Below are 19,629 nucleotides of genomic sequence, written 5' to 3' on the forward strand. Positions count from 1 at the left end.
AAAGTGAATGAATATTAAACAACATATAAGCCTCAAAAAAGCCTCAGTAGTCCCAGTTAAGCCGCAAACCAGTTAATCCGCCCCCGGATAATCGAGAGTTGACTGTAGTTACAACCCAATTTATGATATCCTAATAAAAACAAATCAGACGCAAGAAATATCCCAAAATCACCTACTTATCTTCTCAGAACACCATCCCTACCCGCAACCCCCCCCACCACCCCCACTAATACCCTACAGGAACCAACCGAACAAGTAAGACACATCAGTAGCCATCACAACAAGGACCGTAACAGATCCAGCAACATCAGAGGATGCGGAAGAACAGCGAGACCTCCAAAAAGTGAAAAGTGCAATCAATATAATAAAATTGAACTTTAATTCATGAACTTTTAACCAATAATATAATTAAACTAGTTAAAGTGAACTTGACGCAGTGATGAGCGTAAGTAGGAAGTGACTGAATAACAAGTGAAAGTGAAAGCATAACTAGTGATCTGAATCGAAATTCGATTCATAAATTTTAAATTTTGACATTTAGAATAATATTTTAACTTGTGTTTTGTGAGTGAGCTTGATATATTATTGAGCGTGGACCTGAATAAGATACAGGATTGAATAAGTGAGAAGACGAATGTGATTGCGTGTAATTATACAGCTGTGTTCGTACACTTGAGGATGACCTCTTGAGGTCGAAACATGTAGTGTAATAATAATAATAAAAATATGTTGTGTGGTCGGTAAAACTGACTCTAATATTGATTAAATACACAACAGGATGCAAAAAACAATTAAAGATCATGAAGATGTTTAACGTCGGTAAAACTCAAGTGTATGAGATTCTAATGAAGAAAACGGAAATTTTAAAGCGGTGGGAAACTTGTGCTAATGGAAAAATAAAAAGAGAACTTAAGAAAACTGCAATCGAAAACGTTAATGAAATAGTGTGTGAGTGGTTTGTCAGTGTGAGGGCGAAAAATTATTAATGCAATCTTTGCTCGTCAATACAGATTCTACATCACCTCCCTCTGAACTTGCAAGAACTGTCTCGGTTCTAGACATGGTTATTTGGCTAAGTCAAGCAGTAAAGAAGTTGTTACCAGAAACTGTGACAAAGTGTTTCAAAAAAGCAGGATTTTCTGTGGTAGAAGTTACTCCTAGTGTAGAAAATGACAACGACCAGGACTTACAACATTGCATGAATGAAGCTGTTTTCAGTAACTGCAATGCTGAGGACTACATCAACATATATGTAGACATAGACATAGACAAAGACGTGCAAACAGAACCAGACACAATGGATATGGATGTACAGGGTGCGGCAGCATAATTTGCTGATTTGAATTTGGTGCCAGGAAGCAAGGTTTGGCCGTTAGAGGGTACAGATGGTCTCATTTGAATGGGTGGGTAGGGAAGTTTGTTCTTCCTTCCACTTTAGTACCGAGAATGCGTTGGATGAAGGAACAGCATGCGTTTGCCGTAGAGGCTTACTTTTTCTAACGGTCGCTCAATCGTCACCACGCAGCGAGCATTCCGTGCGCACTTCAATATTTCTGCCCGAGCTCGTGTTCCTGGTTGTCAATTGACTGTTACGTGGGCAAACACATTCGGGAGAACTGGCAGTGTGGAAAAGAGAAGATCAGGGGAACGGCCTGTCAGATCACTCCAAAACATCGATGGTAAGGCAGTCTTTTTTGCGATCTCCTCAGCAAGCAACCATGCAGCTGCCCTTGGAATGTCTGATCGTTCTGTGAGGCGAATTCTTCATGATGACCTCCACTTTCATCCTTACAAGTTGGCTGTGGTGCAAGAACTCACTGAACGCGATTTTGCTGCTCGGCAACATGCATGTGAAGCGTTCCTTGAAACTTTGCCTGATGATGCGCTTGTGTTCTTTAGTGGCGAGGCTCATTTCCATCTTTCTGGATGCGTGAACAAGCAAAACATGCGCTACTGGAGTGATAACAATCCCCAAGAACTTCACGAGAGGCCCCTTCATTGTGAACGTGTAACTGTTTGGTGTGCACTGTCAAGAGCAGAGATTATTGGTCCCTACTTTCTTGAAGAGAATGAGGTTGCAGTTACAGTGAATTCTGTTTGCTATGTGAAAATGATCGAAGAATTTTTTTTGCCAAGTCTTGATGAAACGGATGTTGGGGATGTGTGGTTTCAGCAGGATGGAGCCATGTTGCTGCTCGGCAACATGCATGTGAAGCGTTCCTTGAAACTTTGCCTGATAATGCGCTTGTGTTCTTTAGTGGCGAGGCTCATTTCCATCTTTCTGGATGCGTGAACAAGCAAAACATGCGCTAATGGAGTGATAACAATCCCCAAGAACTTCACGAGAGGCCCCTTCATTGTGAACGTGTAACTGTTTGGTGTGCACTGTCGAGAGTAGGGATTATTGGTCCGTACTTTCTTGAAGAGAATGAGGTTGCAGTTACAGTGAATTCTGTTTGCTATGTGAAAATGATCGAAGAATTTTTTTGCCAAGTCTTGATGAAATGGATGTTGGGGATGTGTGGTTTCAGCAGGATGGAGCCACAGCACACACGGCACGAACTGCAATGTGTGTTTTGTGGGAACACTTCCCTGGGTGCCTGATTTCTTTGAGGGGCGATCTTCAGTGGCCGGCACGCTCACCCGATATAGCCCCTTGTGACTATTTCTTATGGGGGTATCTGAAATCCCTCGTGTACACCGATCGTCCAAGGACCCTTGCTCACCTGAAGGAGAATATTCGCCAAGCCATAGCCAACATACCCATTGCTATGCTGGAAAGAGTCGACCAAAACTTCAGAATTCAGGCAAATCAGTGTATGACCAATGGGGGGGCACAACTTGTTGGATACAATTTTAAAACAGAGTAAACGTAAATTTCCAATGTTGTAGAATATGGAGTTTAAAATAATTAAGAATACCTATAACATCTTTTGTTTTATTGACTCTTCAAATCAGCAAATTATGCTGCCACACCCTGCATTAGTTGAGAATTTTAGAGAAAATCGAAAAGGAATAGAGGAGGAGGAAGAGGAAGCAGAGGAAAATGACATTGAGATAGAGGAAGAAAAGTGTACAGTGAAGACTTATCAGGATGCTGCCAACAGTTTAAAGGTACTGCAGGAGTTTGCCATGCAACAGAATGATTCAGACATGCTTACCCTAATTTCTCAAGCTAAAGTGTTTGTGGAAAGTCAGGCAGCCATGAGAGCAAACTGCATGCAAACAACTCTGCTGGAGTTCTGGTAAAATTATAAAAAGTGAGTACTGCAATTTTTTCCTGTTCAGTGTAATGTTTGCATGTGTTCAATGATTATAGTGTGAATAAATTAATGAGCATGTTGCTTTGTTTTGTCTCAAATACGTTTATGTCCTGGTTCAGTTATTATAGTATACCTTGATTAAACGGAAACCTGGCTTCAGCGGAAATTTTTTCTGGTCCCTTCAGATTCCATTTAAGACAGGTTTTAGTGTATCAACCAGTCAGTGAGATGCAGAGGAAGAATTTCTGTTTACTGTGAGAATCACACAAATTAATTAATATAATATGTAAGCACAATGTAGTTTTTCTAATGTTACAGCACACAGCACATATCTACCATTGTACTCACTCAGCATAAACCTGCCGTAACACTCAGTAAGGTGAAGCACCTTCCTCTTAGAATTCTCCTTTTCTGTGTTACTGTTTAACCACATGAGGTAATTATATCTTGTCAAGATGCCTATAATGTCACTCTTCATTACAGCAATAGCTAAAGCATGCAAATCCAGTTACTTAGATCTCACTGGCTTGTGCAGAAGCCATACAAGCAGGAACCTGCCTTCCTGCGATGAATGTGTGAACACAACCCGCATGATGATTACAGTCTCCTCACGTGTGACTCTATACAGGCATCAAACTTTTGGAAGAAAATGCTCAAACTACCTTCAGTGCAGCAGAAGTGACTTCAGTCTTGAAGATGCAGGAACCAGGTTCCTCCAGAATGTTAATATCTATCAAACTAAATGGTGTCACATCCCATGAGACCATAACCTTACTATTCACCATCATGAAAATGTCACATCTCAGAAACTGCATACTGTTGTCACACAGACTCACAAAGCTGATTCTGCACATTCAAACCACAGCACAGACATCAGCCAGAGTGCACTGGAATGTTGACGAGGACATATCTAACCTGGATATCAGCTGTGCTGCCGCCTTGTACAGTTTCTGGTGCACTGTCATGTGTAGCTTCCACCTCTTCCAACTCAGCCTGTGCAATAGATCATAATAATTACTGACACTTATTGTCTGCTCAATCCACACCATTGCTCAGGTAGGCAGTCAGTTGCCAGCATCTGACTGTGGAAGCCTGTATTCAATCCAGGGGTGGTCAACATGGCGTTTGTGGCAGACAAAGTGACATTGGGGCAGGTGTCTACCAGTGTTCCATTCTTTTTCATGTCATCCAGAACTGTTAAAATGAGCCAACTTGTGGCATAAGTAATAAGAGACTGAGTCTCACCCTACCACAAGAATTGTGAAGCCAGCAAAGACAGCCATTGCTAGGGGAATGTCTCTGCAAACAACAGCTGCTGCTAGGCAATGATGGCTCAGTGGCAATCATGTGGTCATGACAACAGACACAAACGCAACAATGAAGTAATTGTGGAAAACGTGTTTTCCATGTGGTCCATGCCAAGATGTTATAAGCAGTGTTATATTTTAGCGTCCTGTTGCACTGATTTAAGTCCATGATTTATTTAAACCGTCTTGCAGTGCATACACTCATTTATCTCCTTCTTTCCCTCGCACTACATGTTTCGGCATAATAATGCCATCTTCAGGTGCTTACTCATCCACGCCAAACTAGTTCATTGCATGCCTTGTCCTCATATTAAAATAACTAAAATATATATCTATCATACACATTGACAAACGTCAAACGTTAAAAATATTAAAATTGTTCAGGATACCACATCGCTACGTCGCACCTCACTACACCAGTCACGCCCATTCTCCTCTGTTGGAGCACTCCTTCACTATCATGTGTGTGTTGTTATACACACATGTTATACACACGCAGTCACAGGAGCAAGACACAACAAAAGCACAACACACACATGATAGTGAAGGAGTGCTCCAACAGAGGAGAATGGGCGTGACTGGCGTAGTGAGGTGTGACGTAGCGATGTGGTATCCTGAACAATTTTAACATTTTTAACGTTTGACATTTGACAATGTGTATGATAGATATATATTTTAGTTATTTTAATATGAGGACAAGGCATGCAATGAACTAGTTTGGCGTGGATGAGTAAGCACCTGAAGATGGCATTATTATGCCGAAACATGTAGTGCGAGGGAAAGAAGGAGATAAATGAGTGTATGCACTGCAAGACCGTTTAAATAAATCATGTTATAAGCAGGACCAGCTAGCTGTTGCAGTTAGTTCGAGAACTGCTGCAGTTATGTTGTTGTGAGCTGTTACTGTTAGAAGCTGGCAGCTTAGGCCAGGGACAGTTTGGAACCCGGAGGAAGGCGAACATCTGCCATCAGAAGCCACGTTACCAAGCAACAGCTAGTGAAGACATGACTCGTGTGTGTGTGTGTGTGTGTGAGTAAAATAGTAAAACGGCAAAGTGTAGTCATACACTGTATCAAACAATGCAATAAATTCAGTCATCAATCAAACCTCACCACACTCCATCACATGACAATAACAACCAAAACACTGATATTCAAGGGAGAAGATTAACATTGTTCATGTCATTCATCTTGGTGCCTTAAAGGGGAGACTGAGGGAAGAGGAACGTTAGGGCGACATGCTCTGTTCTTTACTATCATCCAAAATAACATTTCCACATTGTACCCACAGTACGAGTAGTATGCAAACATGTAACAGCAGACTGGATGCCTCTGTGCAGAAGTAACAAAACAATCCAAACCTGGGAAAAACGGTTATTTCTTATATTATCAAGCGCTGTGACAAACAGGAGAAACACAACTGTCCACCAGAGCCTAACAAATAAAGGGCGAGAACAAGCAGTCAGATACGTATACCAGGAAAACAGAAATTGTCTGAATCAGAAAGGAGTGCATGTCACATGCTCAATTTCAACCCAACTGAACATACATAAGTGACATATGTAGATATACTCTTTTTCCCTTATCTGTGGGCAAACAGTCTAATGGAGCATGCAGCATCTCTGGCTCACCTTCAACAGGGCATACTCTTTATCGAAGTGATCAGCAGTTCCTGTCTGTTCTGATGAGCCTTTATCAGAGTGACTGGCATCTCCTGCCTCTGTAGGTAAGCCTCTCTCCTTCATTTGTTTCTGGATGCTCATCAGGTTTTCCCTCGTTAACAATATCAGTTCTTCAATGTCTGACTGCAAGGAGACAAGGCTGTCACAGTCAGGACCTGGTGGTGACGCAGCAACTGCCAGCTGCACCTGTGACAACTGAGACACAGAATATCTGCAGTCAGCACCTGTGAATATCTAAATACCTGGGGAACAGTGATAAGAAACTAAAGCTTAGTTAATTACAAAATTAAGAAAATTACATGTGCAGGAACTGACATGTCATAATTCAACTGAAAGACTCTTACTGACTCGCCTGCTTTACAAGATACCAACCAACAAATGAGCTTCTGAAAACAGCAATTTCATTAATTTTGAAGGAAGAACAAGAGTACTGTATGTCTGAAAACCAAAGTTTGGCAAAATATGGACCTAAGAAGGATGTTCACCATGTGAAGTCTGCATTGTTGGAGACACACATCAAAACTATGAGGAGCCAGAAGAGAATCTCAACACACTCGGGACCCAGGGGATATACACAATCTTCGGGAAAATATCTCAAGTGCAAATGATGTTAAAAAAGAAACTGAAAACTTATCTCTTATCTCACTCCTGTTACTGCATACAAAACTGTATTTCATTAAAAAGTTTTTGAAGACTGTTAATTTTTTACAAAGACCTTTTTGACACTAATTCCTTCTCTTTCAGTAGCTGTTATTTTTTGAGGGCAGGGAAGGGTTATTTGCTGCTGGTTTCAGTACTGGATGGTAGGATGGCTAAAGAACTAGGAAGGGTTTGGTAGGAAGCAGCCATGGCCAAGTACTATCCTAGCATTTCATTGGAGGGACCAAGACAAACCACGATAAATGTCAGTGAGGACAGACAGCTGAGATTGAAATCAAGTGCCTCATAAGTACAAGTCTAAAACACTACTTTCAGATCAACCTATTTGGTATTTGGCATAACATAATATCACTGTGGAACAAGATGACTGTAAATAGCTCTAACAACCAATTTTATACTTAAACTTACAGCAATATGACATGTCCTAAATCCTTGGCATAGTCTTGTATATGATCGACAAAATGTGAATAAACTCTGTTCTGGATCTGAGGTTCTCACAGCGGTGGTCATGAAGAGTTCTAGCTTCTGGGATATGATGTCATGTAGTCCACTGAAAGTCAGCCAACGTTTCAGAGAACATGTCACTTCTATCTTCAGGGTGAAGGGCTTGCATTAACCCAGAAGATGGAAGTGACATGTTCTCTGAAACATCTGTTGACTTTCAGTGGACTACATGACATTACATCCCAGAAGATAGAGCTCTTCATAGTCACTGTAACAACCTCAAATATCAGAATGAAGGTCACGTTGCAGCTGGCAAACTTACTGACAACACTGGATTCTGAAACTTACAACTCACATTCCTGCAAAAGTGTTAAATAGATTTCATGGCCACAGAACAGTTGTCTTTATGCAACTGACTTGACTGATCATAAGAAAGTAAGTAAAGTTAAGGGCCAATGAAAGTGTCACTGGTTCACTCAGTGGTCATGAACACTCACTCCATGGGGCTAATAATTTTACAGGGGACTACAATATTTGCAGTCATGTATGTGTGTGTGTATCATCATTATCCTTTCTAGCATTAGATCTACTAAGACCTACTACAGATATTACACACAGAACCCTTCCATCATTTCACTAGTCTTCCCAAACTTTTTATTTTTGATTAATATTTTAAGATCCTTTCTTGGAATCCTGTCAACTTGTTCTATCCAGTTTCTTCTAAACTGTTCTATAAAGTCTGTTACTTGTGGAATTTATAGTTCACTCATAATTTATTCATTTATTTCAAGGCCTGAAAGGCTGCTTCCTCAATGAAGTCTATCCATGAGACAAGTCTTCATAGAGGGCAACTAAATTTACCTTCTTTTTTACTATATTTACATTATTAGAAGTCACGATTTGACCATGTCTGAAGCATTAAACTTCTCTAATGATACAGTACGCAGCCTAACAAACAATTTATTGGCTGGTTGCATTAATACTGATAACTTATTCGACTGAAATGTAATTAGTGTACACTTGTTTTTCTTTTCGTTTCTTACAAATTTCAGAACGTAATCAATAACTGAGTTTACAGTATCAAGTGGCGTACATATAAGAGTAAATATTACAAATGTTTTATATGAATGGTATAATATTTCACAATTAATGTATTTGTGCATCTGATACTTACCTGGGTTTCATACTGAGAAAGTGCTTGGAGAAGGGTCGTAACGTCTTCAGCCATTGTTTAATTCAATAATTAATTATTATGAGTAAAAACTTACTCCACGTCAACTTTGAAAGCTAGGAAATATATTTATTATTAAAAACGCACAAACTGGTGAACAACTGCCACACTGAACAAACAGAATCATTCCACTCCCCCACGGTTACAATCAGTACAGCTCGGTACAATACAGTGTGTCGTGACCATAAATAGTAGCCATGAAGTTCAATGTCGTTTTATATTTCATGTGACAGTCTACGGGTTATGACACCGTGCAGTTGTCATCCGTGGATACCAATATTTCGGTGGAACATATTGTCTCCCTCTTTAGAACTTTCATAAGGTCCTTTCACTGTTTTCACTGATCCCTATCCTGAGCGATCCTGAGCCAGCTGAACCGTTCACAATCCTCAGTCTACTTCATGCAGATGCATCATCTTTATGGCTACTCCAAGGTAGTCGAATTGATTGATCTCTTTCATTAGGACTCTTCAACCAGAACTCTAGATGCAATTTTCATTTCTGCCATGCTTTCCACATGCCCTACACATATCGGCCTCCTTCATTAGGCTATCGTAACATGTAACAAATTATAAAAATTGTAAAGCTCTTCATTGCGTATTTCCTTCCAGTCTCTTGCCACTTCCACCCTCTTATTCCACACTACACGGCGTCATATCTTAGACGGCAAATCATTTTCATAGCTCACATAGCACTAAGTTGGAGCAGAGTGGTCTGTTTCACGAACAGCACTTTAAACCAGGGGAAAGAGCCTCCAGTACATATTGGTTAGACGGCTGAGTAGACCTTAGAACCGGTCTGGACGACGTGAAGAAGAGAAAATTCTTAACCCTACCGAGACTGATACGTCTGTATACGTATTTATATCTGCATTAGAAACGAGTATTATAGTTCTATTATGACATGTCCTACTACACCCTTGGCTTAGGCCTTTGAAGGATCTTTGGAATGTAAATAAATTCTCTTCTATGCTCTAAAGTTCTTTCATGTTTTCTTCATCTTGAATTTAACCTATATGACGTGGATGACGAGAATGAATCGTACTTAGGAGCTCAGGAGAGGAGCACTCAGGAGCTCACGAGCTCAGGAGGGCACGCGCAGGAATGCAGCCGATGAGCATACTTTACATGAGGTAGGTTGAGAAAGAATGGTATGTAGCTGTATACAGAAGGAAGTGATGTAATTGTAAAGTATTTGTATATGGTAAAGGAAGGAAATTTTTCAATAATATAATATTACTTTAGAGAAGAAGGAAGATTAATTTTGTTAAATTGCATAACGCAAATGCTACTTTTCGATGAAACCAGCTGATCGTAGCCATTGTACTCAATTCAGGCAAGCCGTGACCCCAATGCTACTGCTCATAATATTATGTTGTAGTATGCTGTTGCATTTTCATTTGGTATTAATTAGTTCTACAGTCTCGCATGCAATACTAATGCTCCATAACAATTTTATTTTAAAAACCTAAGCAGCGATACAAAAAACAGCGGTTTACTCGTCCATTATTTTTAAGACCTGATGATTACCACATTGGTCGAAACATGTGTAAAACTTTTAAGTAAATAGCTTTTAATTACTATTAAAGAGCAGTAGTATTTCACGTGTAACTGTAGAACTAATTGATACCCAATGCTAACGTTTGTTTGACCTAGGTTTGTAGGACATGTTTTCAGGGCATTCAGAGCCACAGTCAGTAGTGTCACTTTGCTGTAAGGAGGTCAAGACAGAGCCCTAGCACACTTACATGCTAGACAGAGGTGAGCAGTACACCAAGATGGGACAGTGGCCTGCTGATGTGGGCATAGTTGCCATGGAACTGATCTTTCCATCACAATATGTGGATCAGGCTGAATTGGAGGCCTATGACAAGGTGGCAGCAGGGAAGTACACTGTGGGGCTGGGGCAGGCCTGCATGGGCTTCTGCACGGATCGTGAGGACATCAACTCACTCTGTCTCACTGTGGTTTGGAGGCTTATGGAGAGGAACAGCATCTCGTACTCCAGCATCGGGCGCCTTGAGGTGGGGACAGAAACTATCCTGGATAAGTCCAAGAGTGTTAAGACTGTGTTGATGCAACTGTTTGAGGAGAGTGGCAACACTGATATTGAGGGCGTGGATACCATAAATGCCTGCTATGGGGGTACTGCTGCGCTCTTCAACAGTGTGGCCTGGGTTGAGTCCAGTGCATGGGATGGCCGCTTTGCCCTGGTGGTGGCAGCTGACATTGCCGTGTATGCTAAGGGAAATGCGAGGCCCACAGGAGGAGCCGGGGCCATTGCCATGTTGGTAGGGCCAAATGCACCCCTGGTTCTGGAACGCGGTGTGCGTGCCACACACATGAGGCATGTGTATGACTTCTACAAGCCAGACCTGATGTCAGAGTACCCAACTGTGGATGGGAAGTTGTCAATTCAGTGCTATTTGAGTGCCTTAGACCAGTGCTACCAGCTGTTTTGCTCCAAGATCCAGAAGCATAATGAAGAGCGCTTTGGGTTGAAGCATCTGGATGCTGTCCTGTTTCATGTTCCATATTGCAAGCTGGTACAGAAATCATTGGCTCGACTCATGCTCAATGATTTTGTTCGAGCATCAGAAGAAGAACGGTCCATTCAGTATCCTGGACTAGGGGCTTTCAAGAATGTAAAGCTGGAGGACACGTATTTTGATCGAGACATTGAGAAAGCATTCATGACGCTGAGTAAAAGTGCTTTTGAGGAAAAGACGCAGCCATCACTGTTAGTGGCAAATCAGGTTGGCAACATGTATACCCCATCCCTATATGGAGGCCTTGTATCATTGCTAATCAGCAGAGGTGCCCAGGAGCTGGCAGGAAAGCGTGTGGCTTTGTTCTCTTATGGGTCAGGTTTTGCCTCATCCATGTTCTCCCTATGTGTATCTTTGGATGGCAACCCAGGGTCACCTCTGAAGCGCCTTGTGGATAATTTGAAACATGTCAAACCACAGCTTGAACTACGCCACAAGATTCCCCCTGAAGAGTTCAACAGCATCATGGAGACACGTGAGAACAACCACCACAAGGCCCCCTACACACCACAGGGCTCACTGGATGTACTGTTCCCTGGCACATGGTACCTGGATAAAGTGGATGAGATGCACCGCCGCTCATATAAGCAGGTGCCCCACAATGGGCTCTCTACCTGAGGATTCTTCTGCTTCAGTATTTCACAAATGTGCCCATCCTTATTGCTGAACATCATACTCTGCAGAAGTGCAGTTTTAGTGTGTAGGTCCAGGAACAAGGATGTCTCTTGCCTCTTATGAATATGCCATTTTAAATATTTGTTTGGTTTCATCAAATTAAGAGAAGCCACATAAGTAACATTTAACCACATATATATATAATACGCAGATTACTATTCTGCATACCTAAGGTACCCTGTGTAAACATGTTAATTCTGAGTAAGTACCGTTTACGTCTGTTGGGGTTGAGTGGAATTCGAGGTTGGAGCAGCACAGAGCAGATCCATTCATCATCAGACGCATGGTGTCCAAAAAACAGAATGCTGTAATGCAGCTGAAGAGGAGGCATGGCTTACCTGTTACAGTGGGACCAACTTATGAACTGTGCTAGTGTTGGTAGGAGCGCGGGAGAAGTATATTCTTTGTTGGCTCAGTTACTGTGGTTATAAATAAATTTACAGCTTTTATTAAAGTAGTTTCAGTAATGTGCCTTGTTTCATTGTGTATCTTGTAATTTGTATAACAGAAGCTGGCAACATGTGTAAGTTGCTTTTAGGAGGCAACTACGGTTGATACAAGGATGACACTTGGAGTTATTGAGGTCTCAGTCGAATAATCAACTGAATACTTCTGCAGGGGACTTTTTTTTGCAGTTTCTGGATACAAATATGAAGCAAGATTCAAACCAGTAATCATCATGGAGTCATTTGCTAGCAGTTAATTTCACCCAACAGAAAATGCATTACATAGACAGCAGCCTTGCAGGAATGTGTATTAACCATAGTAACTCTGTCCAGAACAATGTGAAGATCCACCCAGGCTCCTCTCCATTGATTCAGGAAGCTGTGGCATTAATTGTAACCATCTCTGTCCAGTACTAAATTTAATATGTGGAGTTTTACCTTGTGCCTATCACCAGCAGATACATCTCAAAGGATTAATCACACTCCCCCCCTCCCAAACACTTCTGTAATTTCTGAAGTGCTCTGTGAGGTTGCAAAATGCATGTTTTGCACAAATCCTTACTTCTAAGCAAGTGTGAAGTTCCAGATACAGGTCTTAATTGCAGTGGAATTTGGGTATTTTCATGTCACATTTCTGATGTTTATTACAAGATGCTGGGGCACTATGCTACAAGCCAGAAGGTCGTGGATTCAAGTCCTGATGAGGCCATTGCACTTTTTTCAATTGACCTAATCCTTCCAGCCGCACTATGGCCCTGGGGTCAACCCAGCCTCTAACAGAATGAGTACCAGGAATATTCTTGGGGGTAAAGGGCAGCTGGCACTTAGGGCTGACGACCTTGCCACCATCTATGAGCCAATTGTCTCTCAACATCTCACAACCCTATGGGCCTCCATGGCCTGTTACAGGGATACCTTTACTTACATTTTATTACAAGATGCACCAAGTGTGCTTTCTTTGTCAGTGACATGATGTATCATAACGAACTATGGAAATGAGAATTTGAATCATATCAAAAGATTCTTACTGCGACACTTGTCCATCACTCTTAACAGCTGTGGCTGTGCATCTTGGCAACAGTATGGAGTAAATTTTATAATACCTTTGGGTGTTCTCTGTTAAGTCCCTGGCAGGAAACAGAAAAGTTACATTTTGTGGATACTAGCTGTGATTAATGCTAATTTATAATGCAGTGTAACTTAAGAGAGTTTATTTCTAAACATGTAGCAGAAACTTATTGATTACATTTTTGATAAAAGAGAAGTGTTTTCTTTGGGCAGCTGATATTCATGTATTTATTGCAGAACATGATGGTCTGTCATTGTGTTCACACTCTCTGGCTTGGATCCAATCCGGAGCCAGTTTGTACATAATATTCAGAAGTTATTTCTGTCAAATTGATTTTAATAGTATCCTCCTTTCTATTCCTCTCCTTCCAAGGAGTTGCTTGCACTGGGTTTAATGAGGGAACAAAACAATGAGACAGGTGTGCAGCAGATTACATGCTACAAGAAAACAAAGTGGTTCTCAGGCTGACTTAGTATTATGAAAGACACAACTGCTGTGTATGCATAACAACAAGCTCAAAGTAATAAACAGAGCAGCAATTTGTACACTGTATATTCACATCACACATTACAAAAGAGCTTTATATAATAAAAGTATAATTACACAACAATAAGTTACAAAAATATATTATACAGTATTATACAGCAAAAGATGAAAATATCAAAGAAAATAATGCATAACCAAGAAACGTGATTTTTACAACCATTTACATAGCAAACTGCCAGTCGACAAGAGATACAAATTAAAAAACAAACTGCACAGGTAAGCTTGATAATGTCTCCCCCATTCAGTCACACATTGAAGCACTGGAATTCTGAGAACAGAACGAATGAGAATTGGGATGACAGGATTGTTCTGTGGCTTTCAGAGATCTGAGCATCTCACAGCAGTGAGTAGTGATTTTATAGTTTTCTGGGATTGGTGTCAGAGTTTTTGAGGAACAAGCCGTCTCCATTTGTATCCTAAGACGGGAGGCTGTTTCTCTGAAACGTTTGTACCCATCTACCAAAGTACACTGCATCTCACATCAGAAGATCTTAATTTCAGTCTCATTTGTTACCCAAATCCTAAATGACAGTACCTGATTATTTCATTCCCCGTTCACTGTTAGGTTCTGGCATGACTGTCCAGATTCACTCTGGGGACCAGCTGGTACAGGGTGCGCTTTGCTCAGGGCTTGAGCAGCCAAATGTGAAGCTGGCTACTAATTCTAATTCATGCCAAGCTTAAGCAGGCATGGAGCTTTACTTGTATATCCCTATATACATTCATTGCTTGGTGCAAAAGCACAGTTTACCTCCCAAATTCTACTTCCTCTTTTGCGCACAGTGGCTAACGGGAACTGCCAGATGCATGGTCAAGATATGCAGCATAACTGGCTAAATTAGTCATGAAAGAAAAATTATGTGATTTAGCCATTACAGCAGCAAAACTATTTGTCCTTCCCTTCTGAGTACATACAGGAGTCTACTTCACATCACATGACAAATTACCTGTACATTTTATCCCTTCATGTTGATATATCACAAGGAAAAGGGGTGAGAAATTGTATGAAGTTCTGATCTGCTAAAATTTGCAAGTGACAACCATTAACTATTCATGTACTGCCTTCTTCCATATTAAATAAAAATGAATCCAGTCATTTGTACATATAATGAAACTGGGAAGTATATCCATGATATGTACACAGTGGCCGTCTTGTAGTGCACTCAATTTCACTTGTTACTTCACGACATGGTTCGGCAACATAGTGCCATCATCAGGTGCCCTAATTACGCTAATCTATTGCATTGCTTGCCATTATATGTCTTTATAAAATTATTTAAAAAGTGCGTATTCATCAGCTATAATAAATTTACACACACTAAAACTTGTTAAGATTATTCATCTTATGTGTCTTAATTAAAACTTGCGTGTGGTTCTTCCACTATGGGGGTCGTTTTTCTTATATTCTGTGTAAACCATGTCTTGTAGCTGATGAATACGCACTTTTTAAATAATTTTATAAAGACATATAATGGCAAGCAATGCAATAGATTAGCATAATTAGGGCACCTGATGATGGCACTATGTTGCCGAAACATATGAAGTAACAGGTGAAATTGAGTGCGGTATAAGACGGCCACTGTATACATATCATGGATGAAAATCAGTGCAACAGGACGCTAAAATACAACATTGGGAAGTATATACTGAAATTCCAAACCTGACAGTATCAGCATCCAAAGTTTCATGAAACAAACCTTAAGAGAAAAACGAGACAACAGATGACCAGTGACAAACTATTTCAGTGCACAGCATTATTAACTCTAATTAGAAAGGTAAAAAAATTGTGTGGACACATCAACATTTTCAAGCCACAGTTAAAAGTTGCCTATTATTAATGCCAATAATTTAATATTCATTAAGGAACATGCAGTATAATTGAGGGCTGGAATGTACAAGCGTCCCTCAGCAGTTTCAGTGATATGCTTCCAGCTCCCTTGAGCCACACTCACATGAACCCAACTGTTTAACATGAAGAAGCATCTACAAACCCACAGGCACATACACATGCAGATCAAAATGAAATGAATATGAAACAGACAAATACAACTCCATGATAAACATTGTGATATAAAATATTGAAATTTAAACAAATATATCTAACAAAAATAAAGTTCATCACAAATTAGGCCTACATGAGAGACTGGCATGTGACATCTAGTTGGACGTGGTGTTCGTTGCACTTGTTCATTGTGCAGATTAATGCAGTCATCCAGTATAACAAAGTGAAGTAAGTTCAGAATCATGCCAAAACAATGTGACTCTTAAGAGTATTTTCTGGTCCTTCTTTAAGTAAACTGCACGGTATCATGTACACTTTGAGACAAAAGAATACTGACTGAAACACCTATATTCATCATAAATGTTGGGAACGATTTCTTTTCCAGTGAACCAACATGTCTGGGAAGGTCTGCAATGATTCGGTTCAACCAAACCTTACAGGCTTCTCTCCTATTGCTCTGGCCTTACAGAAATGAGAGTGAAGTAAAAAGTTGGCCAAAATGAGATAAGTGCATCACAAAATTCTGTCTCTAAGCACAGTACTCTCCATTCAGTGACAATGAAGTACATTATTGTGTTCCTTCCTTTCCTGAAAAGTGACATTTAGTGACTTAACTCACTTCCCGTAACACCTTATATACACATAATAAGAGATGGCACAGTTATTCAAACTATACATTTTTAACTTCCCATCTTGGGCACAAGACCTCTTGTCAAAGCGCTGTTAAATCTTTTACAAAATATTCCTGGAAATTCTTGCACAGCAGCAATGGAATAAATCGCTGGGATCTGAAGGTGACCACCCACCTCCGTCAACTGTTGAGGTTAAAACTCAAGTTCCCCATACAGCTTCCTGCCATGACAGGGACAACCTTAATTTTACATGAGGTGGTGTTTCTGAATGGCACCAGGACCCCATCTCCTCTCCATGCGTGTGTTTCTCCCATTCACACCACAACAATCATATCACTGCCACGTTTACTGTGCCTTCTTCCCACCTCTGGGTTTGATTGACTCAGATATCTGCCACATTGCCTCCTCACACAGGAACTCATCAAAGTTGTTGAAGAAGGCAATAATGCGTTCATGCTTCTTGAACACGTACGTTCTGTGAAAAGGCAAACAATTAAGTGTAACTAATGCAAGCACATCATCCAGTCCATTAGTAAGTTGCCTGTTTGAGATCTGCTGGGATGTAATGTCATGTAAGTCTGGCTGAGATCAATAAATCAGGTCAAACTAGTTCACGCCCCATTTCAGTATTATCCTCCCATACAGGTCAACGTCTCACAGCTCCCTGTTCTCATACACCTTCAATCTGCATACGATTTTAGGTTCTCACCAGTGGTTATGAAGTGTACTGTCTTCTAGGATATAACCCCATGTAGTCCACTGAAAGTCAACCGACATTTTGGAGGAACATGTCGCCTCTATCTTCAGGTTCAAATAAACCAGCTTACCACCTTTCATGGTGGTATCTTGGTTGGCTTATTTGGCCCTGAAGATAGAAGTGATATGTTCCTCCCAAACGCTGGTTGACTTCCAATGGATTATATGGCATTATATCCCAGAAAACAGTACCCTTCACCCACAATCTGTGTTTGTTTCAAAAGTGTGAAGCAAGCTCCCTCCCCTGTCAGACATTGGATGCTTAATACCTTACATTTGTTTGATTAAGACCTAGCATTTGTTGATTTTAAAAATGGAAAACTGGAAAAGCTGTTCTTCATACAGACACAAGAAGTGGGGTGCCATTATGTAAAGTTTGGAAACCACTGCCTCAATGTGAATGACAAAATTTCACACCCATATAAGCCTACAAAAATAATTATAATCTGGGTGAGTGACAGTGTATCGGTGGCTGCCGCTATTTTCACCTTGGCAATAACTTCTACACATTTTCCAAACATAAGTAGTGCCCTTCCACATGCAGAGTGAGACACCTGTCCTGAATCTGGAATAATAAGGTACTTGCCCCTTCTTGAATCTCTTCATGTTCTCAACAATGTTAAACTGCTGCCAGCGTTTTGAGAAGTTGATGGAGCCATCTGGGAGCAGGTCACTGTTTCCGATGTGAACAAATGTAAGGTCCTGCAGCACCAGACCTCTGTAACATACATGCGCTCCTGATTAGGTGTGCAATGCAATGAACCTTTCACATACATGGAAGTGGCCCTTAGACAGGGAATCAGCACTTCACAAGGACAACTCAGAAACACAAACACAGAGCAACAGACCACAGAGAAGAGGCAGTAACAGTTACCAACACAATAAGAAATAAACAGCTGCAGGCAGATCTCAGAAAGGCAACTTTCCTATCACACAGGTTGCCAGTACCACAAATGCAATGCTATGTTTATTTGACATAACTTTTATGATCCAACAATAAAATGTAATTTAGCTCATACTGTAATGCACTGGACTCGTGTGCAGATCATACAACTGTATCCTACCTGGGTCACATTTTTTCATTGTTACTTGAAACTGCAAATATGTTGCAGAATGCTACTGCTACTACATCATGTCTGGATGAAAGGTATCCAAAATAAAATATTAATACCTCAGAAACCAATTGCCATACACATCTGGTTTATGTCATTGGAAAGGAAAATTCTGTTCCGTGTGCATCAGCTGGTGACCTCTGGCAAGCCCAGAAACGATTTCAACACCACAGGAACAGATTCAAAGTGTGTTGTGGCTAGCAGAGTTTCGATCTCTTATGGTTATCCAGCATCATTTTAGGACACAATATAAATGTCAACCTCCTATTCAGAAAAGCATTTGATCCTGGGAACAAGAAACTGAGAACTACAGGTAGTTTGTTGCATGTAAAATCTCCTGGAAAGGCAAGGACCTCTGAAGAAAATGTCAATCACATTAGAGGCATTCCAGTGAAGTCCATACAATTCAATTTGTATTGCTAGCTTTCAGTTACACATTCCATGTTGAACATTGCATGATATGCTAGACAAAAGGCTCCGCCTATGAGCATAAAAGATTCAAATAATTCATCCACTAAAACCGAGTGACTGGACATGCTAAAAAGAATTGACACATCACCAAATTTCCTCCGCCATGTGTGCTTCTATGATGAGGTGACATTCCATGTCAGTGGAGTTGTAAACAGGTATAACTGCAGGATTTGGGGCAGTCAAAATCCACAGGTCACATGTGAGTTGGTGAGGCAACCCTAAAGTGAACATGTGGGCCAGCTTAATGCACAACACATTGATTGAACTGTTTTTCTTTTCAGAAAAGACTGTGATTGGATGTTCGTACTTGGACATGCTGGAGCTGTATGCACTGCCCCAATTACAATCTCAAACTATCCAACAAGATGGGGCACCACCATGTTAGAATCACCTGGAGAGTGAGATGGATTGGCAGAGGCGGACCAACTGCTTGGCCTTCCAGGTCACCAGATTTACCCCCACTGGATTTTTTCTTGTGGGGTTATGTGAAGAACATTTTCTACCAGGTTAAGATCAATGCCCTTCAACGCCTGAAAGCCTGCATAAGGGATGCTGTGGCTACAGTAACACCACACATGCTTCAAGCAATGTGGAAAGAGGTCAAATATCATCTGGATTTTTATCATACCACCAAGGGAGCCCACACTGAAATTTACTGAGAAAATTTACTGCTCAGAAAAAAACTCTGATAGTTTCCCTTTGTAATGGTGTAACCCATAAATGTGTATAATAAATGCTTTCTGAGATATAATGATTTTACTAAAAGAATATGATTTGAGGTAGTC

The 19,629-nt window shown here is 40.7% G+C and overlaps 3 protein-coding genes across 12 annotated transcripts in view; 1 reads left to right on the forward strand and 2 right to left on the reverse strand.

Annotated features, from left to right (window-relative positions):
- Positions 1–8,741, reverse strand: part of LOC111873633 (zinc finger CCCH-type with G patch domain-containing protein) — a 27,092-nt gene extending 18,351 nt beyond the window's left edge. The window contains exons 1-3 of the mRNA XM_023868532.2: positions 8,531–8,741; positions 6,202–6,447; positions 4,179–4,256 (exon numbers count right to left, since the gene is read on the reverse strand). Coding sequence (XP_023724300.1) covers positions 4,179–4,256; positions 6,202–6,447; positions 8,531–8,584 — 378 coding nt within the window. The 5' untranslated portion in view covers positions 8,585–8,741. The remainder of the gene's footprint in view (positions 1–4,178; positions 4,257–6,201; positions 6,448–8,530) is intronic.
- Positions 8,742–9,554: 813 nt separating this feature from the next.
- On the forward strand, positions 9,555–19,190 carry LOC111873640 (hydroxymethylglutaryl-CoA synthase 1). Of its 3 annotated transcripts, none has more exons than XR_002844409.2 (2): positions 9,555–9,719; positions 19,126–19,190. XR_002844409.2 is itself a non-coding variant. In XM_023868548.2 (2 exons), exon 2 carries the CDS (start codon positions 10,335–10,337, stop codon positions 11,751–11,753), a length of 1,419 nt encoding a protein of 472 aa, XP_023724316.1. In that variant the 5' UTR covers positions 9,568–9,737; positions 10,251–10,334; the 3' UTR covers positions 11,754–12,277. The 3 variants fall into 3 exon arrangements, 2 of the variants coding, with proteins under 2 accessions (XP_023724316.1, XP_023724315.1); XM_023868548.2 differs by lacking the exon at positions 19,126–19,190 and adding an exon at positions 10,251–12,277 and having other exon boundaries at positions 9,568–9,737; XM_023868547.2 differs by lacking the exon at positions 19,126–19,190 and adding an exon at positions 10,251–12,277 and having other exon boundaries at positions 9,568–9,719.
- LOC111873639 (guanine nucleotide-releasing factor 2) overlaps positions 15,430–19,629 on the reverse strand; it is a 45,434-nt gene continuing 41,234 nt past the window's right edge. For all 8 annotated transcript variants that reach the window (XM_023868544.2, XM_023868543.2, XM_033755143.1 and 5 more), the window contains 2 exons: positions 17,848–17,979; positions 15,430–16,980 (listed from right to left, as the gene is read on the reverse strand). In XM_023868544.2, the coding sequence (XP_023724312.1) occupies positions 16,851–16,980; positions 17,848–17,979 (262 nt within the window). In that variant the 3' untranslated portion in view covers positions 15,430–16,850. The remainder of the gene's footprint in view (positions 16,981–17,847; positions 17,980–19,629) is intronic.

This window comes from Cryptotermes secundus, unplaced genomic scaffold (assembly GCF_002891405.2).
Source record: "Cryptotermes secundus unplaced genomic scaffold, Csec_1.0 scaffold678, whole genome shotgun sequence".
NCBI lineage: Eukaryota > Metazoa > Arthropoda > Insecta > Blattodea > Kalotermitidae > Cryptotermes > Cryptotermes secundus.

Excerpts from the sequence above, each read along its gene's own strand:
- LOC111873640 (XM_023868548.2), top strand. The coding sequence starts at position 10,335 with ATGCTAGACAGAGGTGAGCAGTACACCAAGATGGGACAGTGGCCTGCT.